This window comes from Juglans regia, chromosome 1 (genome assembly GCF_001411555.2).
Source record: "Juglans regia cultivar Chandler chromosome 1, Walnut 2.0, whole genome shotgun sequence".
Classification (NCBI taxonomy): domain Eukaryota; kingdom Viridiplantae; phylum Streptophyta; class Magnoliopsida; order Fagales; family Juglandaceae; genus Juglans; species Juglans regia.
In genome coordinates, this window is record NC_049901.1 from 37,358,773 (window position 1) to 37,385,371 (window position 26,599).

The 26,599-nt window shown below is 38.2% G+C and overlaps 2 protein-coding genes across 2 annotated transcripts in view; both read right to left on the reverse strand.

Moving 5' to 3' along the window:
• Positions 1-26,599, reverse strand: part of LOC109009972 (deoxyhypusine synthase) — an 871,604-nt gene that overhangs the window by 230,165 nt on the left and 614,840 nt on the right. The window lies entirely within an intron of this gene.
• LOC109010264 (zinc finger CCCH domain-containing protein 20-like) lies at positions 23,468-25,321 on the reverse strand. Its single transcript, XM_018991047.2, has one exon. It carries the CDS (start codon positions 25,268-25,270, stop codon positions 24,086-24,088), a length of 1,185 nt encoding a protein of 394 aa, XP_018846592.1. The 5' UTR covers positions 25,271-25,321; the 3' UTR covers positions 23,468-24,085.

Here is a 26,599-nt window from a genome sequence, read left to right on the forward strand (position 1 = left end):
TAAATATCGTAAAGTATGTAAGATTAAGGTTAACATTCCTGACGAACATACCGGAGGCGAGGGACAACAAGTAGCTTGGCTTGCATCGCATGTGGGTGCTCTTACACGGACTTATGCACCTTTGGCTACGAGTTCATGGCATAAAGTCTCGCAAGATGTGAAAGAGCTTATAAAGAAGCGTTGTTTGGTATGTAATATTTAACTAATAATTTTTTATTGATATTATTTAATATTCTAAGTGATAATATCTTTGTGTATATATTTTTTCAATGATGACTTCAAATTAAATTTTGGTCGGAGAGATGAGCGTAAGACTATCGAAGAGCTGATATGTAATGCATTTCGCAAGTATAAGGCGAGGGGTCACGAGCATTACAAGAAGTACGAGAACAAGGAAGATGCACGGCAGCATCCTTTTCAGGATGTCCGACCTGAAAAATGGAAAAAATTTTGCAACATGTTTGAGGATCCATTATATAAGGTAAATTAAATGAATTCTTTATGTGTCATAGTTTTAATTTTCACTTACTAACTTTTACAACTTCTATGCAGGAGCGAAATTCTACAAACAAAACGAATATATCAAAATTAAAGATTCATCATCATGCAGGCTCAAGATCTTTCCATCGTCTCTCTCAAAAATTGGTAATGTACTTTTTTTTATTTTTTTTATTCCATGTAGTTTGTTTCTAATATAGATTTTATTTCTTAACAATGTCTCTTGCAGAAAGAGTTAGACACCAATATGAACTGAAAAAATTATATGCTACATCACATACTATTAGTAATGGAGAGTGGACTCATCCCGATACTCGTGAGAATTATGCAAGTATTATAATTTCTTTTAATTAACCATATTTAAATTATTGTGTTAATATTAATTTTATATATTTTGTGTAGGATAAAATGGTTGGCTTCCATGCTGAAGTTGCATCAGATCATAATTCATCAACAAGTGATATTGAAATTTTTACACAAGTTTTGGGTCAACGTAGGGCTACTTGAGGGGTTTGGGTCGCTATGTAAAGCCTTCAATCTCTTCATCAACGTCAAGTACTACTGTCATTATGTTAGAGAATGCAAATTCTAAAATCGAAGAATTGATGGCAAAACAGCAAGAGTTAGAGGCTCAATTGATGAAACAAACAGACATGGAAATGCGCATAAAACAACACGAAGATCAAGAAAGAGAGATGCAACTCCAAATGCAAGAACAGCAAAGATAGATGCAGCTTCAAATGCAGATGCTTATACAACAATTCAGGCCTCCAAACAATTGAATTTCATTGGAAGTGTTTTTGCATATTGAACAATTATATATCATGTATTGATAATTTTATTAGTAATATTAGTGTTTTATTTATTTAGTTTTGACTTATTAGATTAGTTTTATTTATATTGAACAATTTGTAATGTATTTTTGAAATATAAATATCTATTTGGTTTTAAGTATTGACCAAGAAAATAATAATCGTTCGAACTCTCATCAAACGTTTGAATATATATAAATCGAACACAAGCGTTCGAACATCGCAAGCTAGAGTTTGAACGGCAAAAATTACGCGACATTCGAAACCGTTCGAACAGACAATTCACTATTTATGTTCGATCATCAATTTTTTTGTTCGAACATTTCTTCATGTGTATTTGATCGAACGGAGTGGTATCAATCGACCGGCCATGAAATATCTGTTCGAACAGTTCATCATTGTTCGAATGAATTGAAATCGTTCCAGAAAAAATAAATAAATAAATAAAAATAAAAAATCAGTTCGAATGCGATCGATCGGTCTAGCTTAATTTCGTCCCAAAAGATACTTTTTGGACGAGTTTATGATTTTCGTCCTAAATTACCTTTTGGAACAGTTTTATAGGGACGAACTTGGGACTGTTTTTTTTCGTCTCAAAATATACTTTGAGATGAAATGCCAGTCTTTTGGGATGAAAATGTTCATCCCAAAAGACCTTATTTGTTCTAATGAGTTTGATTATACATATAATATACATGTATAAAGACACCTTTAACATTAAAATTAAACCCTTTAATTATTGGTTAGGATGATTTTAATAATGAGATGGTACTAGATTACGAGGAAAATATAATCAACTCTAAAATATTAAAGAAAATACTAATAAAAAAAAATGAGAAGAACGAAAAAACACTTAATTTAAGGTGCTTTAATATTCGTGGACTACGTGCACTAGATCATGCGTTGGGTGAAGTTAACAACTTAACAACATAAAGAAGAGTAATACTACATACAGTCGTTGTATGCGTAAATATCGTGCAGTCGATTTGAAAAAAAGTGATATCTACTATTAAAAAATTAATTTCTTTTTATGTAGGTCTCATATTTATTCATTTTTTTCAAAGAGACTGCACAACACTTACACACTCACAATTACAAATATCATTTCTCCATGTAGAAATATGCTTCTTTGTGAGTAAATAGTTATTTTATTCTCAAATTAGTACGTAGAGTACATTATTCACATCACATAAATTATAAGTAAATTATTAATTTTTTAAATCAAATTATATTATGTAAATATTTTATCTGATTTGTTGATCTACACATCAACGTGAAAATAAAATCTTTCTATAAGTAATTATAGTATGTTCATTTTACGTGTGCCAATCATATGATCTGTTGTCGTCGTAATTGGAAAAGACTTGTACCTACAATATTTTGTTTTCGAGTTCGTGTCCAAACTCTATGGCATACAGCAGGGAAGTTATAACTCACATGAGAGAAATATATGGAAAAATCTATTTCCTATTATTATGACTTATTCTATTGTGCAATGATATATATCTATCTATAAATATATATATATATATATAATAAATATATATATATATTATGACTTATTCATAATAAGTAGGGGTGTAAGAAAAAATCAACCGAACTAATTTGAAACAGTCTGGTCCTATTCAATATACCGGTTCGGTCGGTTTCAATTTATAGAAACCCAAACCAACTAAAAACCGGTTCAATATCGGTTTTCAACTAAATTAGATCGAACCGAATCGTTATATATATATTTAATTTTTTATATTATATATAGTATGATTTTTTTAATTTTTATGTTACATATATTACACATATTATAAAATTAATATAATATGATATTTTAATCTTATTGTTTATGCTTTCTTAATATAAACATACTCTTAAATATGAGTATTAATGTTAAGTTATTAACATATTATTATTTATCCTTATATATTAAGTTACATATATACTTACAAAAACATTTAATTTATTATTCGAATGTGCTAAAGCTTGTTCGCTAGCTATTTAATTTTGACGAAATAAATTCTTTACATTATATATTGTAACTTTAACTACAAATTATAACAATTGAAATTCGGGTTTTCAGAATATTTTTATTTACTTTAGATTTACATATATCAATGATCATATTTATAAAGACTCAAGAAACACATGCACAGTATTACGAACATGCATGATTTCCTCTTATGTTTCATAAAACTTAATTTACTCACATAATAGAGTTACATACAATACTATGAAACTAATAAATATGAAGTTATTAGAGTTTATAAAGAGGAATAGAGTTTTATATAAGTTGTATCATGTAATGATCAAATATAATCTTATGTTCATGAACGACTTATTTAATAAACGAATCAAGTTGAACTCAAATTTGATGGATCGGATCTCGAGCGCGGAACGGCTTTTCAAATAGCATTCACAAGAAATCACGAAAAAACGATATTATTTATCTAGATAAACTAGTGCTTGACTTTACTTCAAACAAATCCTATTTGTTTCTTTAATATTCATTAAGTACTGAATGAATAATTATTATGTAGTATTGAAGTTTGGACACGGTGTACTCTCAAGGCTCAATGACTTTTAAGATTCAATTGCTTTTAAGGAGTTCCTATCTAAAGTGTGCTTAAATATAACATTACTTAAAAAATACCATATCTTGAGAATGACAAGCATAATAAAAATGTTATAATACATGCGGCTCAAGTGTCAACCTGCATGCTTGTTCACGTTAAAACAAGATCTTAATTAATACATCACTTATGTGTGTACTGAAACACAGACTTGTTAGATCGATCCAACAAAGTGCTATATATAAACAGATAAAAAAATCCACATGATATTCTAGTGTTTTAAACAGTAGTTAATAGATGTATATCACAATTCGATTCAAGATTTTCAAAAATATATTACAAGCATATATAACATATATATGGTGCTCGGGGAAAGTATACAATGTAGCAGAGGAAAGGAATTCGAGTAAGAGCAGTCTCATCCGCTTTCCTAAACTTCCATATTCTCCAAAATTTAGGAGAAATTTTGGGAAAAACTTATTTTCCCCGCTTTCCATCCAGTTCCCTAAGTTAGGGATTTTTTTTTTGGGTTTCTATTGTGGTTTCCCAAATATGGGGAGCTATTGTATCTCTCCAACTCCTTTGTTTATAAATTTCTTGCTTTGTTGTCCCTCGTGGTACTCTCTCATGCCCTGGTTGGTATCAGCCCTCTCTCACACAGTTTGTGTCTATCGAAGGCAACCCCTCTAAAGGTCTTCAATAGGTAAGTTTATGCCCTTCTCATGCACAAACTAGCCTCACACACTTTCAATCTCTCTCATTGGTTTCATCTTAGAGAAGTCCCAGTTTCAAATTCGTATACTCAGTGTGCATTCATGTGTTCCATTGGTTCTTTGTGAGCTGAAAATTGAAATCTAAAACCCCATCAACAATTAATTGTACATTGATATCTGGCAAGTTTCTATCTAAGCTTCTCTAGGGTCTCACCAAGTGAGATTTTCTAGTGGAAAGAAATTTAGGGAAAATCAGTTTGGTGAGCTTCTCTCATTTATGCTTTGTGTAATTTTTGTGATTTTCATACTCTGCAATGAAGTCTTTGTGCTATGGTCTTTGAGTTGGGTTTTTTGTGGTTACTGGCTTTGAGCCACTGTGATTTTGTGATTTGAGCCACAATGATTCTATGATTTGAGCCATTGTCAGAATGTGATTTGGGCCACCGTGATTCTATAATTACTGACTTTAAGCCACAATGATTATGTGATTTGAGCCATTGTGATTCTGTGATTTGAACCACTGATGTGTTGATTCTATGACTTTCATACTCTCCAATCTCATGTGATTTGTGTGATTCTTTGATTTGATGAAGTTGTTGCTGTGATTTTCGAATTACAAAGAAGTTGTTGCTGTGATATTTGGACAATATTTATTGATGGGATATTTAGCCTACACAGATGCCATTTGTGCAATCTTGATTCATGTTTTGTGTTGTTGGTTCACCTGGTTCTTGTTATTCTATAGTTATTTTCTTTTTTGTTTAGTTATACAATTTTCCTTAGTAGCTTTTGATGTTGTTTTAGGGCTCTCGTTGAGGCTGCATGTGTAGTGTAAGGCTATGATGTTGGAAATCTAAAATGACAAGTGTTGTGAATGGAGCTCAATCTATATGGTAGGGTAACTGGGATGGTCATCTTTATTGTGATAGTTTCGCAGAGACAACCGAAGTTAAATGTGTTGCAACCATTCGAGCTTGGACTCCTTTCCTACGCATGTTGTAAAAACAATCATTGTGAACCTCTTGGGGAAACATTTGTAATACTTGGCTCTTACTTATCCCCTATTTACTTATCCCCAATTTGTTATATAATGTGTTGTGGTCCCTGCATCAATGCAATAATGCAATTCTACCTAGTAAGAAAAAAGAAATACTTAGGACAGCTTTAGCCATGTTCCACTAGGGGGCTTTTTCGCCCAACTTTAGATAATGTATGAAACGTTTAGTCTGCAAAATATTCAATGATCCTGCATTTTTATGAAGAATAGGGACTTTGAATTGTAATAATCACTACATTTCAAGCTTCACCCACTCACCGTTATCTGACTCTTGTAAAAGGAGATATGTGTGCCTATAGTTGAGAGGGAGTCCTTCATGAAGCAATGAGTAATAATTCTAAACTATGTTTGTATTAGATTGTCTATGCTTACCAGTGTAAGCATCCTGAAGTCTTTTGCAACTAATATGATCTTAAGATCTGACTTTTAGTAGGAATCCTGAATAATTATATAGAACTATTTCAAGTTTTAAAACTAGTGATCGGGACTATCTTATCAAATTGAATCTTTGTGAATAAATGATGAAACTTTCCTATTGTAAACTTAGCAGCATGTCTGTCTAAGAACTTGGAGTAGTTATTTTAACTACATTACAAGTGTCACAGCCATTGAAGTTTCCTGTGAGTATCAACCTTTTATCTCATCTTTGTAATCCATTCTTTAGAGTAGTCTATGTGTTTCTACTGAGATGGGTTTCAAAATCAATTTCTCTCACGATTATTTTTCCATATTTTTTAAGAGGGGGAGGAGTAATCCATCTACTCTTGTTTACTTATTTAATTTATTAATCTATACTTGTTTAAATTTCTTAATGAACATTTCTAGGCAAGTAGCTAATAGTTGAATATTCATCTTTGGCACCCTCCATTTGCTCGCTCTTTTGTTTGCAAGCCTTTTATTTTCTTTTTACAGCCTCTCTCAACCCCCATACTTATTGTTTTGGGTTTCTGTGGATTTTGGGAATTTCTCCTTTTGCTTCAAAATCAGTGAAGCACACCTTCCTATCCAACTATAATTTTTGTTATTGTTTTTATTAATACATTTGTGAGGCCTCCTACAGGGTGAGCTCGAAAGTTGGGGCGTAACTTCCGCGTGGTTGCTACTAATGCGAAGGAAAACTTCTCTATGTGGGGTATCCGTCTTCAGCTCCTTGATAGGCTCGGCTGACGTAGTATACGGGCTTTTGGATCCTCCTAGCGCACCAGTACTGAGGAAGTTGCTTGGGGGGAAATGGCCAGGTATAGGGTAAGCGTTTCCCCATACCTGGGTTGGCTAAGCAGCAGAGGTCTCGTGAGGTATACCTTGAGGGCCCCAAACGCCTAGTCACACTCGCCATCCCACACTTTTGCTTTCCACAAGACTTTAAAGAAAGGCAAGCACTTGTCGGTCAATCTCGAGACAAACCTGCTAAGCGCGGCTATTCTCCCAGCTAACCTCTGCACTTCGTTCATGCTTCGTGGTGGAGCCATGTTGAGGATAGCATCTACCTTCTCGGGATTGGCTTTAATACCTCGCTCTGACACCATGAACCCTAGGAATTTTTCCGACCCAACGCCAAAGGTGCACTTTGCTAGATAAAATTTCATCTGATATCACCGCAATATTGCAAAAGCCTCCCTCAGATCATCCAGATGTTGTCTCAAGATCCCGCTTTTGACCAATAAGTTGTCCACGTAGACTTCCATATTCTGCCCTAGCTGATCTTTGAACATTCGATTGACTAGCCATTAGTAGGTGGCTCCCGCATTCTTTAGCCCGAATGGCATCACCTTGTAGCAGTATAGACCTCGGTCTGTGCTGAATGAGGTCTTCTCCTCATTTTTAGGGTTCATGCAAATTTGGTTGTACCTAGAGTAGGCGTCCATGAAGCTAAGCATGCGATCACCTGCAATCGAATCAACAATGAGGTCAATCCAAGGGAGCAGGATGTTCTTAAGGAAAACTTTGTTGAGGTCGGAGAAATCAACACACATCCTCCATTTGCCGCTCGACTTCTTAACCAACACCACGTTCAACAGCCACTCTGGGTAGTAGGCTTCCCAGATAAACCCCGCCCTCAGCAGTACGTCTACTTCTTCAACTATTGCGGCATTTTTCTCCGCTCTAACACTTTGACACTTCTAACACACTCCTCGGATCTTTGGGTCTACATTTTGACTGTGACACATGATCTCGGGGGCTATCCCAGGCATGCCTCCATGATCCCATGCGAATACATCCATGCGCTCAGCGAGAAGTTGTCACATGGCGTCTCGGGCTTCCTGCACCATTCCCCCACCAATTGTCGTCGTGGCTTCCTGCCGGCTCGGGTGGAGAATGACAAGTTCCAGCGGCCTAATTGGCTTAGCCTTTCGAAGCTCTCACTCGTCTCGAATTTCACTTGCAACCTCCACACAACCAGGGACCAAAGGCAGTGTGATGAACTCCTTCATTACTTGTCGCGTTCTGTCCTTGCTTGTCTGGCCTTCTTACACCTTGGTTTCTTCGTTCCCGCACATCTGGTCCTCCATCTGTCGTGCTTTCCCCTCTCAATTTGGTTCAGTGATCCTCTAAGCTACCTGGAACAGGTTGCCTCGAATGTATGAAGGACACACAAGATCTATTACGATCCCACTGACGGTGCCACTGTTGATGTCGTGTTTCGCATACCTTTGGGCCAGGCTCCAACAACTCAGATCTTCACGATGGACCCTACAAAGAGAATGATGAATACGGCTAGAGAGGGCGGCCTGGGGGCGAGGGAGCCTCCGATGCCAAAGTCAGTAAATGTTTTTAGAATGTAGTAAATAAGTAAGGAACCTTAAAAACCAGAGAGTTTTATCGTACCTAGGACCGGCAATTTATACCAAAAGTCGGGTGAGCAGATCAAGCCCGTTGCTTGGAGACCTGGAGACCTTGCACTATTCTCCCTATCAGAATCTTTAAATGTGACGGGGCTCCATGTCGGTTTCATGATGGCAAATGTGACTCGATTTTCATCGTCATTAATATGAGGCAGTTTCTTGAGTTTCAAATTGGCTTATGGGAACCATCGAAGCTCTAATGATGATGGATCGAGGGTCCTCTATGCCTTCTGCGTACCCCATGCATACCCATTTCTCGAGGGAAGCAGCCGATGTTTCAGGTTGAGCAGTCTTGTCGACTAAACGGTGCCCCTTCCCGGTTGACAATCTGCTCCTTGTCCAGATTAGATCCTCACTGGGCTAGGTTTTTGGGCCGGGGTTCTATGGACCTTTCTTGAGAGGGGAAAGTTCCCATTATAGTTACATAAACTGTGAACTGGGCGGTGGAATTATCCGAGTTCGATATCGAATACACTCCTCGCACCACCGTGAAGGCAAGGTGTTGGCAGACTTTGTCGCCTAGTTTATAGGTTTCTCAACAGTGGGCAATGGTACGCGCCCTACAAGACCCTGGCAGGTATTTGTTGCCGGCTCATCTTGCTGGGCAGGGGGAGGAGTTGGGGTGCACATTCTGACCCCCAGAGGGGAAGAGCACAATTAGGCCGTTATACTGGCCTTTAAGACAACGAACAATGAAGCAGAGTACGAAGCGCTGCTCATGGGATTGCAAGTGGCCAGAGCCCTAGGAGCAGCCAAAATCTGGGGCGACTCCCAAGTCGTGGTGAACCAAGTGTTGGGAGAGTTCGCCGTTAAGAGTGACAAGCTAAGGAGATACCTTGCATTGGTAGGAGCAGAGCGGCTTCACTTCCAGTATTTCCAAATTCAGCAAGTACCGAGGATAGAAAATCAGAACGCAGACAAACTAGCACGTGCAGCGTTTAGGTAGGAAGACTCAAGCTTGTCGGATATACGGTGGTTAAGAGAGTAAAAGTGCCCGCTGTCGGGATTGAGGTCGTGATGATACAGCCCGGGGTCCCAGACTGGGCAGCGAATGTAGTCAAGTATTTGGAAACCGGCGTGACACCTAAAGACAAGCAGGCGGCAAGAAAAATCATAAATAGAGCGACATGCTACACCATGATTGAGGGAGTCCTATACCGACGGGGTCACTCATCCCCATCACTGCAGGCGATATTACGTGATTCCCGTGAAAATTGATAATTTGCAGGTTCTGCGTCCCACATACTATCATTTCAGATAATGGGAGGCAGTTCGACTCCGATCAGTACCGAAACTGGTGCCAAGACTTGGGAATCGAACTTCAGTACTCATCCCCCAGGCACCCACAATCCAACAAATAAGTTGAAGCAACTAACAAAACGCTAATGGTACTACTGAAGAAACGACTCGACGATCGAAAGGGCTCATGGGCAGAGGAGCTCCCCACCGTGCTTTGCACCTATCGGGTCACGGTAATAACACCGGCTGGGGAGACCCCCCTCACTCTCACCTATGGGCACGAGGCAATGCCACTGGGAGAAGTCGAACTCCCCATGTACAGAGTGCAGCACTTCGAACAAGAATCCAAAGACAAACAACAAGAAGAACAGCTAGACATGCTAAAGGAAGTACGGCTAGAGCAGAGATAAAAGTTGCTTCTGATAAAAGAAGGGTCGAGAGGTATTTCAACAAGCACATGCGGCCAAGGACATTCCAAGTAGAGGATCTGGTACTATGAGAAATTAGAACAACAACGCGGGATGAGGGGAAAATGGGTCCCCGCTGGGAGGGCCCCTACGCCATCATTGCCACAAGTTGACTAGGTTCTTATCACCTCAAAGACTCCCAAGGAAACAAGCTACCACACTCATGGAACGTCGAGCACCTGCGAAAATATTACTGTTAAGCCAACTCCCTTGTCATAATTTCTATGCTGTCATGAAAAATTGCAGAACGTAACCCGAATGTGTATTTTATCTTACCTCGATTATTGGTTTCAAGTGTATGATGTAACGAGAAAATTGGTCTGCGCACCAACAAAGTCAACACCGACAAATGGATACTTCAACAACTTACCTCCCCGCAGGGTGAAAATGATGAGTGTAATGTCGAAATGCTGTGCTATCCTTCTCGTGGAGGAGTGCGGGTCGACCTTTGGTCACACAAAAATAAAACTTACCTTCCTCGTAGGCATCAACAGGCGGGAGCAGGTCCAGTAACATACTACTCGAACAACTTACCTCCCTACGGTATACCATGGAGAAAGCTAGGCCGTAAGGTTACCTTATCCCCCCCCCCCTAAGAAAAGGAGAGCAGGGTCAGCTTACAACTGACTGAATGACTTAATCCGACCTCCACCGCGACGAAATGTGGGATCAGCGTTAGCCTAACCCAAACCTATCCTTCCCTATGGCGTCAACAGGCTGGAGCAGATCCAATAACAAACTGCAAGAACAGATTACCTCACCACGAAGGGTGATGGGCGAGCAGGCGTCTCAGCCACCTCATCCAGGAAAGTAGAACAAGCCTCTGGGAGGCCCGAATAACTTACCCTGACACCCTCACAATGATAGAACAGCTAGCCAACTGCTGTCCAAACTTACCTACCAGCCTAGGATATCATAGGGAAATGTAGGCCTTAAGGTTGCCTTATCCCTCTCGTGATAGAGTGCGGGTTAGTACTCAGCTACCCCGACGTCAGAAATCTTTACCTTCTTCATAAGTGTCAACAGGCGAGAGTGGGTACAAGAACAGGCTACCCTAAAACTTACCCCCCGTGGGGCACCATAGGAAAGGTCGGCCTGAGGGTGGCCTTATCCCTCCCCGCGGAGGAGAGTGGGACCGACATACGGCCCTCCCGAATACTTACCCCGACCTCAACTGTGAGTGAAAAGTAAGTCTAGCACCAACCTGACTAAAAATATTACCCTTCCCATTGATGTCAACGAGTGAGAGTGGGTTTAGTTACAAATTGCTTGAACAACCTACCTCCATGCGAGGCTAAAAAGGAGAAGGTCGGCCCAAGGCTAGCATTACCCCTCCCGCAGAGGAGTGCGGAACCGGCACACGGCCCTCCCGAATAAATTACCTCAACTCCCATCACGGCAAAAGAGGTGACTGCTCTCCTGGCAACCTGAAAAAGTTACCTCCTTGGGGAAGAAAAAGGGGCAAGCTAGCTTGAGGTAGCCTAACCCCTCCCGAATGGAGAGAGGGTTTGAGTCTGAAGACTACCCAAGCAAAGGAAGCTCTACGTAGAAGAAGCAAAGTGTGGAGAAAAGAAGCCGTGCAGAGCGTCAGAGAACAAAGAGCATACGGAGAATGTATAGTCGAGTACACATATTTACTTTATAACTTAATGCAAGGTTACCAAAAACAAAAGAGAAAAAAGAAAAAGGAAAAAGGGGGAGAGCAGAGGGAAATGCAAGAAGAAATATAGCGAGAAAAGCATGGAAACAAAACTATGGGAAAAACTGGGAGCAATATGCGAGAAGTACACAGTCAAACACATAAGATCATTTTATTAACCTTGTCAAAATGCGAAAGGCAAGTTACATCATGAAGTTAAGTTACAAGGGAAACGTTACATCCCAAGGCCGTATGAAGTCACTAAACTACAAAGAATGTTTCACACCGGGGAATTTGTACATTTTGATGAACCTACAGCAGTGACATCTACCTCATGCATACACATACAGGGGACAAGTCTTAGGAAGGGTCCGGAACAGCAAACCTTACCAAGATTAGCCCAGCGTCCGTCCGAAAGCGACGCTCACAGGACTGTTGAGCCACATTAAGACAACCAAGTCTGACTGAGTCAACATCACGGACGCAACAGGGGTTGAGGACTACAATCATTATGACATGCCAGTAGCGCTCGAAGAAATTCAACACGGATATTACGAGGCAATTAATCGAGTTGTGCGGTGGGCGCAACGTCCGAAACCCAACAGTAGAGGATTGGCAAGGAACCTGTGCGGAAGCTCCGCCCCAACGCGGAAACCTCCAAACCTCCCAGTCAACCCACCAACCATGGAAGATGACGGCGGGGTCGAAACATGATATGCAAAAAGGGCAAGAATGAAAGCAGGAGGTCCTGGATCCCAACAACGAGGAATACGCAAGGAAATCCACCCAGTGAGTCTGCCCTCATGAGGCAGGTTCATTTTTGGCAGGGCTATCACCAAGGCCGCTCGGGATCAGGCTCGCCCCGAACATGTCGCATCGTCACAAGCGCACTTCGAGCTGGTAGAAGTCGCATACGCTTACAGCCCGAAGGTCCCGTTGGGGGTTCTGGAAGAGGAACGTCTTCATCTGCTCCAAGCCTTCCTCGTAGCCAAACATCCACACATCATTTCGTAACCTTCGGACAAAGACAACTCATTGCACAGGCTGTTGATGGTTGTTTCTCGGCTAGCGAGCGCTAGCTAGTTCACAGACAAGGCGGTCTCTGCGTCCAATCTTCGCTTCTTCTCGTCCTTCATTTTCTATCTCTTCGCTGCTAGCAACTCATTGGCTTCTTGGAGTTTAGATTCAAGCCACTTGATCTGCTGACCATCAATATCCCGTTGCCAACGAAGCTCCGGAACATCAGCCTGCAACTACTTCAATTCCGACTGGCATTGATCTAGAGATTGTTGCAATGTGTCCCTAGCCTCGCAAGCCAGTAAGGCCTTGATGTGAAGTTGACCAACCTCCCTTTGGGATCAGACCACGTCGATCAGGGCCCCCTCAGTTGCCTCTCTCTGTTCCCACTTGAAGGCAATACATTCTGTGGAAGTCTGGATCAGGGAGCGAAGGTCGCGGTTCTCTCTCCAAAGCAACGTTAAGCTGTCCATGAGGAAGGCGGCTAGATGTCTTTGTCCCTAAAATAAAAGGTGTGTTAAAAAAGAAAAAAAAAACAGAGAGAGGGGAGAAGAGAAGAAACGCACGAACGAAGTGGCGATCAAGCAAAGTTTACCCCGGTGAGTAGCATCCTGGCTTTCCCCTCTGCTCTGCACACACGTTCGGCATGACCACAAGGCTAGGTCGTCTGAAGATCCTCTGGGGCCTTCTCGACAATCTCCCCACTGTCGCCGACAACACTTGTAGCTACCTTACCGATAATGTCACCCATTGTCCACGCCGTGCCATTGAGACATGTCTCTTCGGCCGCCGAGGTTGCATCGACAAAGCCTCTCTGGGGGAGGCGCAAAGCATTGCTGGATGAAGGTCCACATTAGCACCTGGGACGCTCTTAGGGGCGTTGGGAGATGAAGCACCCATGCAGATGGGGCCCTGGTGGGAATGGGAACAGTGGCATTGTTTGAATCTATTGAGGGGGAGAGGAGCTACGCGGACTTTTCCCATTCCCCACAACTAGCGGGCTGACAAGATGGCGGGAGTCGCGCGCATCGGTCCACCCCAGGGAATCCCCACGTCAGAGCACTGACAGACAGGAGGAACCAAGTATCAACAAAGGCTATCATTTGACAGCAAAGTCTCCTAGTACACTTCGCTGGAATGCGCCACCACCCAAGACCTGACAATCGTTAGTCTCGCTCTCTCACGAGGATTTGGGTTGGGACAGCGGATTGAAGCATCAGAAAATGTGCCCAAATTGGTACGAATGAAGAATAACCGCCTAACGGCTTGCCCAACTGGGGATTCCCAACCATCGACTGGCAGGAAGAAGAACTTGCAATTGCATCCCTTCACCACCTTGTGCCGCCCTTTTATTCAGACTAGCTCATGGACAGGTTGAAAGCTGTAGATACGCCTACCCTTCCGCACCAAGTTGTGGGTGATGAAGAATTCGCGAGCAGTCAAGTCGAGACAATCGAACCCAACCTCCTCCAAGGGACGACCAAATGATGCAACACGAGACCAAAATCCTCCATGCGACTAGAAGAAGTTACGCAGGAGCCAGAGCGAATAAATCTAGCACTTCACGCACCGGCCAAGGAACAGGCAACCTCAGGCCACAGGAGAACATTGCAGGGTACGTCACAACTCTCGTATCGTAGCCTTCCTCGTCCACAGCACTGCCGGTGGGAGATGGTACTTTCGATTCCAAATTTGAGGGAATCTCGTAGGCCATCATCAGCTCCGCCAATTCCTCAGAGGTAATTTTCGACTGCCAGAAAAATCTAGCAAAATCATCCGTGAAAGGATCATCAAGAGCGGTAGCAGTCGGCAGAGCACCAAAATTCATCGGGCGGGACCCAGGGTGAGAGGGTTTATTTGGGTCCAAAACTATCTGGAGGTAACCATGAAGGAACTTCGGAAGAATGATAAGGGAATGGGATTGCAAAGTAATGAAATGGAGTCGAAATTTGGAGAGGACACTCAACTGAAGAAGAGTCCTTATAAATATACGACCGGGGGGGAGGATTCCCCACGTATCCCATTCAAGATCTAGGATCCCTCAATTAACGCAATTGTTGTAAAGCGTATCCCTCGGGATAACGTGCAAATGATGACAACGAAAGATACGGATGTGGCAGGGGGGTTAGAAGGGTGCCCGTCAATGCAGAAATGTGGCAAACGTTGTGCGGCCATATGGGCGGAATACAAACGGTCATTCAGCGTGCGGTCAGGTAGACCGAGAACTTAATCGAGTCTAAAATAAAGGTGATAAAGGAAATTCCTTCCGTACCTATCCGGAAAAAATTGGCGAGGTAACTGTGAGGGGAACTTTCCCCTCTCAAGAAAGGTCCATAGAACCTCAGCCCAAAAGCCTAGCCCATAAAGGATCTAATCTGGACAAGGAGCAGATTATCAACTAGGAAGGGGCCCCGTCTGGTCGACAAGACAGCTCAACCTGACACATCAGAGGCCTCCTTCAAGAACTGGGTATGCATGGGGTACGTAGGAGGTGCAGAGGACCCTCAATCCATCAGCATTAGAGCATCAACGGCTCCCATAAGCCTAGTTGAGGCTCAAGAAACTGCCTCATATTAATGACGATGAAAATCAAGTCACGCTTGCCATCATGAAGCCGACACAGAGCCCCGTCACATTTAGAGGTTCTGACAGGGTGAACAGTGCGAGGACTCCAGGTCTCCAAGCAACAGGCTTGATCTGCTCACCAAACTTCTGGTATAAATAGCCGGTCTCAGGTAAGATAAAACTCTCTAGTTTTTAAGTTTCCTTACTTATTTACTACACTCTAAAAATATTTACTAATTTTGTCATCGGAGGCTCCCCGGCCCCCAGGCTGCCCTCTCAAGCCGCATTCATCCTTCTCTTCGCAAGGCCCGCCATGAAGACCTGAGTTGTTGAAGCCTGTGACCCAAGGGTGTGCGAAACACGACATCAACAATATTATTAGTTTTCAAATGTGTTTCTGGGGAGCTTGAAATGTAGTCTCTTTTTATGGTTTGACCAGAAACCTCATCCATTAAGATTCATGTGTTTCATGATGTTCTTGTTTAACCCTTTCATTTATGTTTGTTCCATTTACCATGTTGTTATATTCCATGTTCTTTGTTGTTTTGTTCCATTTAGCATATTGTTCTATTTAAAGGCTCTTTGTTCTAGTTTCTATACAGATTTTCAAGCTTGATTTACTACCTCATGCATCGCGATTTTTGGTTGGATTTTTTGTTGTTAGTTAAACAACATAGCTCTCAGTCGTGATGATGGCAAAGTTGAGTGAGGAGAAAGAAAAATTGGCACATACTCATTGGCAAGGTAACCCGGGTGGCCAATGAATACTGGCAACCAATGTTGTAGCTAAGGAAATTGCCACTTCCTATATATCACCATTCATTTCCTAAGCAGATTTGCAATATCATGTCCCATTGCTTTTGAGCATCTAACATGTTTAGTTGAATTGTTCATTGACTACAATCAGTATAACCTGATGGATTCACAAGACCTTGGACATATGTTCTTCACGAACCTCCTCAATAAAAACCCAAACACTGATCTGACTTACTTCAGTCAAACTCAACACTCTCTTAGTGATCGTGGAAGACTCTCCACCCCACCCCAATTAGACATCCTTCCCGGAAAAGAATTAGCATGGGAAGCAAACTTCACCCAAGAAGAATATAAAATTCTTGTCTCTGCATGGTTGAATACTAGTGTAGATGTCATCCAAAAAATTGATAAAAAACACGCCCAACTTTGGGAGCAAATTAGTTTATACTTCAATTCGTATAAACAAAGTACAACGAACCGGATTGTTGAGTCCTTAATACAACGGTTGTCGGCAATTCAAAAATCGACAAACAAATTTTGTATGAAGCTAGCCCAAGTTGAAGGTTTGAATCAAAGTGGCATTACCAAACAAGACAAGGTATATACATCCACTAGTTTCAATCTCTTATACTTACTATTTTATTTAATTTTTTGCCTAACTATGCTGATTATTTTCTGTTTGGTTCTATTTTGCAAGTTTGTCAAAAAACAATATTCTATCAATCACTAGGGAAAAGTAACTTTTCATTCGATCAATGTTGGCACTTGTTAAAGGACCAACCAAAATGGATTCATCGTTGCTCAAAGGAAGGTCCAAAGTGAAGATTCACGACTCCTTCGACCCCGACTTGTAACTCTACTTACAATTTTTCTAGATTCGGTAAGAAGCCGAGGTGAAACATGTTGTTAACAATGATGTTGTTGAGTTAGAGTATCCAATGGGAATGAAAGCATAAAAAGCAAAAGGGAAGGCCCCAACCAAAGCAGCTGAGGAAATTGTTGAAATCTCCAGAATGAATATACTCTTCTTGAGGAGTGACACGTTTAAGAGAAAAAGTTTTTTTTGTCTTAAGGAGGAGAAGAACAATATGATCAAGAAACTGAGGTGCATAAAATATGGCAGGACAACGAGAGGCTCAGGTTGGAAGCCGAGAGACTTGAATTTGCCCGGTTTAAAGCAAATGGAAGAGCAGAGACTAACCAATTAGAGAGAGAGGAGCAGATCATGTTGATGGATGTCATTAGCTTACCTGAAATACACATATTTCTAGTAACGTCAATTGAAAATTGTGGGAAACATAATGCAGAGAAGCAGTGACAATTGTTTACAAATATTTCTTAGCCTTCCTTTTATATATTTCTTTAACATTCACTAATGTTAAATTATTGGTTAATTTGTAACACATTATTATTTTTCATGTGTATGTGGTTTTTTAGAAAATTTGGGAATGGCCATATGGTAAGCTTGTGCATGGATAGAAAGATGATAAACAGATATTACAAATATTTCAAACATTATAGATAGGGAAAATACAACCAGATATTTTGGCCAATATTGTTCCACCACCATTGTTTAGGGAAAAGAAATCGTACAATCAAGAATATTTAGTCACTACTAACAACATAAATTATAATGGATTGCAATTTCTCTAATTTTGGAAATATAATTTCTATTGATACTCAATTATGTCTTATTGGAATTGATGATGAGCCAAAGTGTCTCTAATCTCATGGTGACGCTGAATGAACTCCATAAGCTCAATTGTTGGATTGCACGACAATTCAAGAAGATCCTCTTCAAGTTGTTCATACTCAAACTTGGATACCCCATTATTATCACACTCGTCTTCGATGATCATGTTATATAGAATTACGCATGATTTCATAATATTAGTTAGATCACTGCTTTTGAATATTCGAGCAGGTCCACGAATGATTGCAAAGCGTTGGTGAAGGACCCCAAATGCACACTCCACATGCTTTCTTGATGATTCTTGTGCTTCTGCAATATATTTCTTCTTGTTCCCTTGTGGAGATGGGACCGTTTTCACAAATATTAACCATTTTGGATAAATATCATCATCAAGGTAGTACCCTATAGTGTAGTCATTGTCATTAGTTGAGTAATTCACTAGAGGAGCACGTCCATGGAAAATTTCAGTGAATATAAAAGATCTCTTTAGCGCATTGATATTGTTATGAGATCCGAGTAATCCAATAAAGGCATGACATATTCAAAGTTCATATGAAGCAACTGCTAGCTTCTAATATAATAGTTGGTTCACAACTATTCCCGGAATACATAAATTTCCACGCAAACGGAAAAGTTTTTCACTTCTAATGCATGTAATCAATGTTTCCAACCATTTCTGGGAATCCACGTTGTTCATCAACAGCGAGCAATCGAGCAATATCATTGCCATTTGGAGACCTCAAATATTCATTAGAAAAAATATTTACGACAATGGTTACACATTTTTTCAAGCTCTTCATTGCGGTGCTTTGTCCAATCCAAATGTAGTCATTTATAAAATCAGCAGTTACTCTGTATACAAGCATTCTAAGTGCGGTGTTTTTTTTTGCATGGAAGATAGACCGAGTCTTCCAGTATTATTTCTTATTTGGATGAAGTAGGGCTTGTAAATATCTACATCATGCTAAATACGAAGAAATAGAGAACGACCAATGCCAAATCTCCTTCGAAATAGATTCAAGAGATATACTGGTGCTTTTGCAAAATAGTCGCAAAATAGCCGTATGTGCCCTTCAATATAATCACGCATAATATACTTACGACATTGGCGAGGAGCACGACAGTGCTCGTCACCAATGTCAATCATCCACCATCATTAAGAACAAGCTCCAACTCATCTTTAGAGTCTAAATGAAGCAGTAATTTACGAAAGAACGAACGAGTCATTTAAAACGCAAGTGAAAAATGAGGCCGGAATGACAATTTTCTCCTTAGATGAAATGAAACTTAGGCTACTCTAGATGTGAATGGACTCAAAAGTGCTCCTATTTATACACAAAAATGTTATAGTTTGAAAATATATTCGTTAGGAAATTGACAAAAAGAATTACCGATATAAGTCGGAAAAGATGTGTTACTGCTAGACAAATGACAAAAGTATTACCATTAGATAAAAGACCAAAAGTATTACCGTTAGATAAAAGAAAATAAAATATTATCGTTAGATCTCAGAAAAAATTATAATCTTTATTTTTTTTTATCCATTACAAATAAAATACCGTTAGAAAATGAAACTTTATAAAAAAAGAATTCTTATTTTAAAAATAATGTCTCAACATGCCGCAATCTAGAAAGGAAAATTTTTTTTTCTTTTTTTAAAACATTCATAGATGTGCTACTGAAGATTTGAACCAAGTATTTTATAGTGAAATAATATCCAATAAATATTATGTATCGATAAAATAGTTTGGTACAGTTGTCACACTTTCAAGCTAAGTGATTATTACTCTTTTGAGTTTTTCAAAAGGAAACTGCTACACCCACAAAGATTTCTACCGATAGATATCTTCTACCGAAAGGTAAATGTTTTTTTTTTTTTTTTTACTTTTTTTTCAATCATTTTTTAAAACACTTTAAATATTTTTAAAAAATATAAAAAAATTATAAATTCATTTAAAAACATTCCTTAATCACTAAGTAAAAATAAAATAAAATACAATTTCGGTAAAAGTTTTCGGTAAAACATTTATGTGGAAATAGTATTTTCCTTTTCAAAAATCAAAAGCATTACTATTATTTTTTCCTTTACACGCTTTCAACTTGGAATTATTCTACCTTATCGTTTCAACGAGATGGGGTACGTCGGGACATCCTTGGATTATGATATACAAATAGCGACTAACAATGACACCATTTCATCGGTTTGCGATAAGTCTTTATAAACTATAACTAAATTTCAAAACACAAATATTATTCCAAGTTCATATAAAATAAATTTACTTTTTCTTCCTATTTGTTTAGGATTTTTATGCCTATTTCAATAGTATATTATTAATAAATATATACTTCTATTTCAATAGTCACAAAGAAATTTATGTGCTAATAGAGTTTCAAATGCAACAGTTAGCTTGTGATCTGAAAATTTTATTATATGTATCCGATTATAGATATAACTTTTCTTTAATGAATGAATGACGTCAATTTATCAAATTTAAAATATTTATTTAAAAAATGTATTTATTTACATATCAAACACGCGACAGGGAAAAAAATCACAGCTAAAAACTATATCAATATTTTAATTATTTAATTATAATAAATACATTAAATTATGATAGATGGTTAAATGGAAATCCATCCAATTACATTCATCATAGAAATTATATTTTGAAGGCCTAGTAATCATCCATTCACTATCACTTTAAGTAATTAGATAATTAATTTATCTATTAATTATTTTATATTTAAAAATATAGATAGATAGATAATAAAAGTTATAAAATAAATAAAGAAAGTGACACGAATGTAGGGATGGACGGGTGAAAATGTGAGTGGGTCACGTATACACTGACCAGGAAGTCGTTGTTGGGGGATTGGTACTTTCAGCTAACCCACACTTAGATAATAATTATAATTAATTAATAATGCAAGAAAAAGAAAATTTGGTACCCACAATTAAATCAGCGTTGTCAGTTTCAAAAAGCATCGGCACCAAAAGCAGGCCTACACCTATACCAGATTTTGGATCTAACGGCTGAGAATTAAGGAGGGTTACACATCAATTGCAAAGGTCAAAAGAGGACGGATAGAGCTTATGATGTTTGCGTGTTGGAAGGGTTAAATGAGGAAAAGTAAAACTCGAACCACACACACACATAGGGAAAGAAAAATGATAAACATTCTTTTCACAATCATATTTTAAAATTAAGATTATTATTATAAAATACTATATAAAAATATCTTCATTTTATATTATATATTGTGAAAAAAAATATTGTGTGAAATACTTTACGTAAAAATAAATTTATAAATTCATATAACTTGTTATATACGTTAGATTATAAAATTATTTTTATTATAAAATAGATCTAACGAATTCTATAAAATTATATCAATTTATAAGTTTATATATTTATTTTGTGTAATTTATTTATATACATATCCGTCATATATATATAGAGTTGATATTCATCATCTTCATATACCATATTTTTTTATTTTTTTTATTTTTTATTTCATTCTTCTTAAATTTATTAAATTCTTCTCTTCATTATTTATATATTATATATTTAATAAAAAAATTTAAAAAAAAATTATAATATATAAAAATAATGAATATAATTTTTCATATATATATATAACAGTCATTTTTATTCTCTGTCACAGCAACTTTTCTTTCGCCCAGCCATTATTTTCTTTCTTTTGTCAGAGATATTTCTTTTTCCCTACGTAATTCCGACTATGCCCATTCTCCCGGACTATTTAGTTTTGTTCTCTCAGCTGTTTTCCCTGACTATTTATTATTTCTTCTTACTTTTCTTTCCATAAAAAATTAGCTAGTTAAATAATTTTAAATTTTTTAGTATTTAATATTTTATTAAACGAGATGATTTTTATAATAAAAAAATTATTTTATGAAGAATCATAAATTTATAAGAATTATAATAATAATAATAATAATTTGTTATTCAAACACTTGTATAGATGTAATAGATTTCAATTCTACACTATTTTATTGAGAGCATTGAATATTTTAAATTATTGAAAATATTTGAATGAGAAGTCAGTCTCAATCTTAGATCCATACGTGTAAAACGGGACTAATAAATATTTTAATGACAGATTTTAATTTTTTTTTGCTTCTGGTGAGGAAATAAATGACTCAACTCCCAAATCAATTTGCAACAAATTAAAACCATAGGTATGGTTGAGAATCCACGGATGTCCTAGTCCCCCCCCCCATAAAATAGGACATCCGTAGGATGATAACTATTGATGATGGTCCAATGTCAAGCTACAAGGGTCACCTAGATCCAAAATAATGGAATACCATTATACTTGGGAGATAAAACATTATCCATAAATAGTAAAGTACCATATTAAAACAAGTTAAATACATGTCTACTCACTCCATTTTCATTTTTTTTTTCCTTGAATTTGCCAAAAATGAGTACTTTGTTGTTTTATACACGGGTGGTCCGGGTGGATATAAAGTTTGAACATGATTCTTTTATATGGAGAGATGAGTCTTATGCCATGACTTTTGGCTATGCCAAACACCGAGAAGTCAATAATTCAATAAGAAAAATGACACTACACCGCTTAAATTTATCATTTCAATTTGATTTATATTCAATAATATTATATTAAAGACCAATGTTACTCCAGATTATCTACTTAGATGTCGTTTTGATTATGATAAAATAAAAATTAGATAAAATATTATTAAAATATTATATTTCAATATTATTCTTATTTTAAGTAATAAAAATATTTTAAATAATATTTTAAATAATAAAAATATTTCACTATCCATCTTAATTTTAATCTTTTTTAAATAATAAAAATATTTCATTTTATCTCAACTTATTATTATAATTTTTTAAATTTTTATTTTTTTTAAATTTTAAAATAATAATATTATTAAAAAATAATATTCTAACAATTTTTTATTTAATTAAATTATCTAATCTCGTATATCTATCCAAACCGTCTCAAAAGGAGAGCTGCGAGGAAATACACCAAATGATCGACGCAAGCGACGCGCGTTTCACCCAAAAGCCGTGCTCGGAGATCTCTCGCATCAAACGTTTATTTTGGGTGGTCCGACGACAATTTCAGATCTCTCAAAATTTTGGGTCATCGTCCCTTCACTTCGCCGATAAATGGCCTCATACGCAAGATATAGCCGCGAGCGAATGGCTACGGCCACCAACAGCTCACACACCTAATGCCATATATATATAAATATATTACAACTTTTCTTGATATAGTCACGAAAAATATACAAGTAATTTTATATTTTTCATAACGACGTTTATAATTGCCTAAATTAATTTTTCAATCTTCCTTTCACCATTCTAAATTCATCTCACAGTGAATGGTCGATGAAGGCCGGAATTTGAATGGTCTGAGTCCTGTTATACTAACTACATGAACAGACTAAATTGACGGAAGAGAAAGAAATTAACTTATTTAAATTTAAATTTCTAAGGTAATAATTATCCTATCGAAACCAACAAAACTAGACTTAAAACAGAGTTAGAGATGGGAACATCAGCATTCTTGTTAACCAAGACACCCACAAAGACAAAAATGCAGAATGGAGAAACAACCATTATTGTCTATAAAAAAAAGAGCAAAGGAGAAAAGAAGAACGATAAAAATATACAATACATAGATGATGATCATGATGATAATAATTGCAGTGGGATAAAGAGCATACATGCCCAGAATTTTTTACAATGATCAAGATTAGTAAGTGGGATGGCAAATAAATAAACACAGCTATATAATATAATCAACAAAAGATGCAGTGATTGATCATATCCACTGCTACCCTATACATACCAAAAAAAAAAACCAAAAAGAGTTGCACAATGTTTCTTCCATCCATGCTTTTGCTTGATTGCTTAACAATCTATAGTTTCTTCTTCTGATGTTGTTCTCAGAAAGTTGCCCAAAAAAGAGATTCTACTCTTCACCCCAATACCACCTGATAATTTTTTTTTTCAAATAAATATTTACACAGAATCTTCAACTTCTTCTAGCTTCCAAATTTATATTCTAAGTCTCTTTCACCCTCTCCCCTGGTTCAGATTCTATGCACAGTGAGAGAGAGAAAGAGATGAAACACAATGAAAGCCACCAGAATGAACCCAAAATATAATCAAAGATCTTAGCAAAACAAATCATTAGGAACCATGTTACCCAATTTTGCCTTCACTTCACGAGCTCTGAAACCCATCCTACATCCGGACCACCACTTGACGGACTCGTTTCGACCCGACCCAGTGAGTTTTCCTTGCTCAGCTTCTCAAACATCTTGGCCCGTAGATCCCTCCCGGACTCTACCCTCTCCATGGGAGGCTCCTCCGCGCAACACTGATCCCAGCAATCAAGGTACCCGATTCCAGGTCGGGTGGGTACCTGGGTCGGGGTTGTGGGCACGCTACAGAATCCGGGTCGGAGCATAGATCCTCTGGGAGACCCAAACACGGGAGAACCCATTGGAACGTTTCTAGAAGAAGGCAAAGACTTCACCTTTCCGAGCTGCAAGTTACGCAGGGACGCCGCCATTTCATTGATGGAGCTCGAGCCAAGGGACCGGCTCAACGACTGGGTCATCGGCGACAAAGGCGGAGAGTCCGCCGGAGGAGTTCCAGGCGGAGAAATGGACGACGGGGAGGACAAAAACGACAGCGATTTAGCACAGGTAGCCTCAATCGCATGCCTCAGAGGCGAACCATCATACGACTCGACCGAGTTAACAGAGTTGCTTACACTCCTGGGACTCTGCTGAGGCAAAACCCTGAGTTGCTCCGGCGTGTGAGCGAAGAAACAGACCCTCCTTCGACAACTAGTCCCGTCCTTGCATGGCTGGGTACGATAGCGAGCCGGGTGAAGCCAACACTCGAACACACCGTGCGCAAACTCGCACGCGTCACTTTTCTTACAGTTTCCCTTGCGGAAATCGGGACATGCCGTGCCCGAATAGTGATACTTCCTCGGGTCCCTCCGGCGAGCCTTCTCGCCGGGATGGGCGTAGGGACACTCGGTCCAGTCATGCGACCTGCCACGGGCACACCGCCTCACCTTAAACTCGAACATCCGGAAATGGTCGCAGGAGTACGCGTCAACCGGAGCGTCAGATTCGCGGCCGACGACGTCAAAGTCGGAGTCTATGTCGGTTCCGTTGGAAGGCAAGTAACGTTGGAGTGCCGTCAGGGCTTCTTGAATATAGTATGAAGAATAGTCTCCGCCGCTGCTGTTAGCATTGCCGTCGGAGTTCACGGAAAGTGGACTTAAGGAGTAAGGTGCGTACATATCTGCCGTTGGGTCGTCTTGGAGTGGCCATGGAGGAACGTGGACCGTTGGATTGGGTCGGTGCGGCTCTCCGAGCATCATTTTGGGAGGGCTTCGTTTCAGAATCAGATGGATTGTTTACAGAAACTCCGGCAGTCTGCTGGTTTATAAACTGCTGAGAAGTGAATTTAACCGTGGTTGGGTTATTTTAACCATGGTTAGTTTGGGTTAACCTGCCGTTGGGTTAAAAACCTAAGAGCTTCCTTCGTTTATCCACTGCTGTTAAAAACTTATAATATTCAGGGAATTTGGAAAAATATATATGAGAGGAATTTTGGAGTTACGCGGCTGTCAGTGTAATGCTTTGACAGCGCCTTCACTGATGTCCACGTAGACCTTCAGATCTCTTTTTTTTTTTATCATAATTTTTATTTTATCTCATCTTATCTAATTATTATATTTTTTAAAAATTTTTATTAAAAATAAATAAATTATTTAATTATTTTAAATTTTAAAATTAAAAAATTAAAATATATATACTTTTAATAATATTTTATTTAATTTTTAATTTTAATTTCAACCCCTAATACAAAGGTTGAATCTTACGTCGGCTGCCTTTGAAGTTGCTGTGGACTCGTTATTCCCGCGATACGAGCTGCGCGTAAAGGAAAGAATACTTTGACGGTAAATTTCAGAAATCATGGCATTGAAAATGGCGAGAGACAAAATACAAACCATAAAAATAAATAAATAAATAAAATAAAAAATGAAAAATGGTTACCGATGAAAAATGAATTTGTAATCGTTAGAATTTGATGACATTAAGGTTTAGCGTAATTGTCTCTTATGGATATTTTAAATTATAATTATTGATGTGATTTACAAATATATATGCATCATTTTGGGAGGGCTTCGTTTCACAAATATATATCTGTCACGTAATAACTATACATGGAATTAGGGCATATTAATGTTTTAATTTTCCTGGCGAGCCTATGACATGTCAATTTTTTCTCTTTTAATTTCAAATTCAAAGAGCTGACGATGGTAAATGTCAAAATAAAATAAAAATGATAAACTTCGTATAGTCCAAATTTAGAAAAATAAATTCTGATTAGAAAATCTATCTAATTGATAAATTCTTGATATAAGTAAGGTTATTCTTTATTTTAAATTTTATTTTTTTCAATTAAATATGTTATTATGACATATTTCGAATATATGCTAATTAATTAAATATACCATCAATGACAAAATTTAAAATAAAAAATAAGATATAGCTTCTAATAGATTTATACGAGAAACAGTCATAGAATTTTCAAGTGCCGCACACTCCATTTGAAAAAGAGTTAGATCTTCCATCAAATATATATATATATATATATATATATATATATATGTGTGTGTGTGTGTGTGTGAATATCATATTTA